Here is a 4,081-nt window from a genome sequence, read left to right on the forward strand (position 1 = left end):
AAAATAGAAGGGTGTGGACATTCTTTGGGACCTTGGCTTTGAGTAGGACTTGAGTGACGGGGTGTTAGTTTTAAACTTTTACGATTCTTGATTGGGATTCTGTGGGAGTAGTAGTTTTTGTCTTGTCTCAATAAAAGAGCATGCTTGCACACATTGGCACTCCACACTTGTAAATAGAAGAGTGATTGACTTAGTAGCGAGAGAGATGAAATTCGAGAACATTAGCACAATCTGAGGTATTATAATTGGCAAGGCAATTACTTCATAGTTCACTCATTCATCACGTAGTTGCATTCATGCATTGCATTGTATTATTGTATAGTGTCGTTGACGCTTGAGGACAAGCATCAGTTTAAGTTTGGGGGTGTGATAAGTGGTATTTATACACACTTATAGGCCTTCATTTCTACTTAAATTGGTTGGTTGTACTTGAGTGTTTAGTGTCTTTTGATGTGTTTTTAGTGTTTTTCTGTGCAGGTCACGAGTTGAGGTGATGAAGTGATTTTCTATCATTTTAGGTTGTTTTTGGTGCATTATTTGCAAGAATGGAGAATTGTTGATTCATCACGACTTGGGATTTTGTGGGTACATCTTCTACAAACCCTCACGAGAACACACTCGTCCACTAGAGCTATCTAGGGGTTTAAAGGGCTTGTTGCATGTGCTAAATGCAACCGTGATCACCTACGGAAGTGGTACTAGAGCGAGGAAGGGCATGCACGCGAGAACGAGCTAAAAACGAAGAAACAGGGCTGCCAGCAGCAGACACTAGCGCGCCTGCGCTAAGTGTAAGCGCGCCCGCGCTATTCACTGGGACCACTAGCGCGCCTGCGCTAGTTTAGCGCGGCCGCGCCCAGCAGAAGTGCCCCGGGCCGATTTTTGAAGCTTTGCTGATGGATTTTCGCAGCGGTCGAGGCCCGGTTGACTTTGTCAATGCACTTTATTATTTTTCATGTGTAAAACCCTAGCCTCCAAGTAGTAGTTTTGAATATAGTAGAATATCGGATTATAGTTATCAGTTTTTCTCTGGTAATCAAGCAAATTATCAGTTTGTATTGGATCGTTCTTCGCGAGGAAGTGACAGTTTCGAGCGAGATCGTGAACATCAAATCTGTAACGTTGTGTTCTTTATTATTAATTCAAGTACTTTTATTCCGTTTAATTCTCGTAATTTATTTATCATGTTTTCACTAGAACCCATGATGTCGATTAGTTCGATTATGAACTAACCGCCTTCATGGGATTCTGATGGATTTATTGATGTAGTTTAGTAACGAGATAATTTGATTGATTTTGCGACGTACGTTGATTTCTTTGCATGAGCCGTGCTTATTCTTCTTAGAAGCGTAGCTAACTTCTAAGTTGTTTGTTAATTCTTTCTGAAGCGAGAGTGGATGATTGAATTTAGAACTATGCCATGTAAACATAGGATTATGTGAATGAAACATAATTTGTGGTAGACTTGAACTATTTTTATCACCCTGTGTAATCACGATAGACGACTTGCTATTAAACCTCTCTGCTTACACTACCGCTATAGAGATATAGGGTCTGAGTTTTGTTGGTGTCCATGAGATTTCTATCTTAATTGTGGATTTTGATTGGTATGATATGTGTGCAACGAGAGTTGGCATGTATTACTTTCGTGTTGTCTGATTAGGATCAACAGTCGCATGTTAATCAGTAATTTCAATTCTAGATGAATTCGATAATGAAATTAGAATCCCATGTGTTTTCCTATTCTGAATTTGATTAGTAAATTTAGTCATTAGTATAAAAGAAACCATCCTTGTTAATTGTCTTGGCAGTGAAGATTGATCATACATTGTTGCATAGGTGCGTATTCTTAATTCACCAGTCTCTGTGGGAACGAACAAATATATTACTTATGATCACGTGCGCTTGCGTGTAGATTTTTGCGAACAGCTGGCAATGCAAAATCTGCATAAATTCATTCTGAAATAATTTGAATATATTCCGAGAATAAACTTTTCCAGCATGAGCCTCCAAGCTATGCATATTTGTCAAATCAGGGGTGGTTGTCATTGATATCAAATCCTCTTTCTCTTCTGTATCGCGACGGCTAGCAATTGCCTTTTCATATTGATCAACAAAGTCAGACAACGGAGTATTGCTATTGACATAACCATCAAAAAATGAATTCATACTTTCACTTCTTTGAGAAGACTTCATTCCTGCAAAAAAATTGTATCAGTCCTGATTAGATAAACTTATAAATCTGACTAAAGAAATTTAAATTATAAATACCTGATACTATTTGATGATTTACCTGCAAAAAATGTATCCTTTAGGTATGCCTTTACCCAATGATGTTGTTTTTCATACATGTTCACGGCCATTTCCAAGACTTCATAATATTTTTTTGAGAATCTGTTAAAGGTTCTTCATAATGTGGCTTGTATTTCTCACACAACACGCTCCAATATTCCTCAGATTCTTCAATAGTTCTATATTTCTTAGCCCACATATTGTAGTCCTCATTGAATGATGGGTGAGCACATTGCAGTGAACTTAGGTGCTCGCACTCATGAAGCCCAAGGTGCCATTGACAATATCGATGATGTGTATGCGGAAAAACTTTTTTAGTGGCATTACAAATTGCAAGGTCTTGGTCAGTTATAATTGCTCCGGGAGATTCATTCCACATACAATTCAACCACTGTCTAAATAACCAAACAAATGTTTCCTCTCGCTCATCAGAAAGTAAAGCACAACCAAATAAAGTAGACTGTCTATGGTGGTTCACACCCGTGAAAGGTGCAAAAGGCATCGAAAAGCTATTTGTCTTGTACGTAACATCAAATACTATCACATCAGAAAATGTTTTATAAGATTTTCTCGCTCTAGCATCACACCAGAAAATACTTCTGCATCCGTGTTCTTCGTCAAGTTGAATGGCATAGTAAAATTCAGAATCTCTTGCTTTTCTCTCTAAAAAATTTGCACTACAACCATACACTCTTTGCCAATATTATTCTTTCTCTTGATTCTTAAATGTTCAGAACATTGTTGGGGTGTCACTGACATCTATAGCACTACCACTTGCACTATTTATAATGCGTGATATTTTAGCTGGCCCAACTCCACAACTACTAAATTTATCAATTAATTTCTTACAAGTTGCATCTTTATAAGACTTGTTGTGTGATCTTAATTTTTTTTTTATTCGGACTCTTGAGCAGGTCATTAGAATGGATATCATTAAATTTTTTAATTTCCCATGTTCCTAATTTATTTAGGATAATTTCCATTGAAGCTTTGCAACCACATTTAGTTTCTCGACGCCGTTTTATGTTGTCCTTATTATCAGCCTCTTGCTTTTTTTTGAAACCTTCTCTATTACATACAAATGTTCTTCTGACAATAACTTCATCCTTTCTAGACTTGTACGTAGAATATTTACGTACTGCAAACCCATGCGTCAAACCAAAGCTGTTATAAAAATTGTATGATTCTTCGTGTGAATGAAATAACATACCTTCATGAGGCATAACAGATGCTCGTGTACCATTCTCTATATCCAATTCATCAGAACTGGTATCTTGTAAATCGGCGGACAATAAATTCTCAGTAGGTGAATCTTCAAGAATTTGACAATCTTCAATATTATTGCTTATTTCTTGAAAAATTTGAAGTATATTCTAAGAAGATTTTCATCAAACATATGGCATGATATATAATCATAAGGTAATAATGATACTAATACTTGCATCATTCATATTGATATGTAAATTACACGCATATAAATGTTAAGTGAGTGATAAGCCACTTGACAAGAAAATGATTTTGAATTTATACTCACCTGGGATGCGTGTGTCTGCTTTGTTTGCTGTTCCACTTTTTGATGTTCCATTCCCAAGAAAGAAGAATTGATTTACTTTGATATACGTAGATACAGCAGCCTACATGTTATTAGGTAAAATAGAGTTATTTTTATTTTTGAGTAAAATAAGGTGGATGCGTTAACCTAACGACAACAGCAGTGTCGTTTAACCTCATGTAAACAACTATTTTAAATGACGTTAATCTCACCTTCTTTTTTCTCAAATATATATATATA

At 36.3% G+C, this 4,081-nt stretch overlaps 1 protein-coding gene across 1 annotated transcript; it reads right to left on the bottom strand.

Moving 5' to 3' along the window:
• Positions 1–1,851: 1,851 nt before the first annotated feature.
• LOC108201195 (protein FAR1-RELATED SEQUENCE 5-like) lies at positions 1,852–2,348 on the bottom strand. The gene is made up of 2 exons (XM_064085109.1): positions 2,291–2,348; positions 1,852–2,195 (listed from the first exon to the last, which is right to left on the bottom strand). The coding sequence occupies exons 1-2, from the start codon at positions 2,346–2,348 to the stop codon at positions 1,852–1,854; spliced, it is 402 nt and encodes a 133-aa protein (XP_063941179.1).
• Positions 2,349–4,081: the final 1,733 nt, after the last annotated feature.

Source organism: Daucus carota, chromosome 9, assembly GCF_001625215.2.
Source record: "Daucus carota subsp. sativus chromosome 9, DH1 v3.0, whole genome shotgun sequence".
Classification (NCBI taxonomy): Eukaryota; Viridiplantae; Streptophyta; class Magnoliopsida; order Apiales; family Apiaceae; genus Daucus; species Daucus carota.

What these genes read in the sequence shown, in the direction of transcription:
- LOC108201195 (XM_064085109.1), bottom strand. Translation starts at nt 2,348, where the DNA reads ATGTATGAAAAACAACATCATTGGGTAAAGGCATACCTAAAGGATACA. An exon ending in AAAGGATACATTTTTTGCAG is followed by an intron (nt 2,196 to 2,290) that starts GTAAATCATCAA and finishes ATTTTTTTGCAG; the next exon opens with GAATGAAGTCTTCTCAAAGA.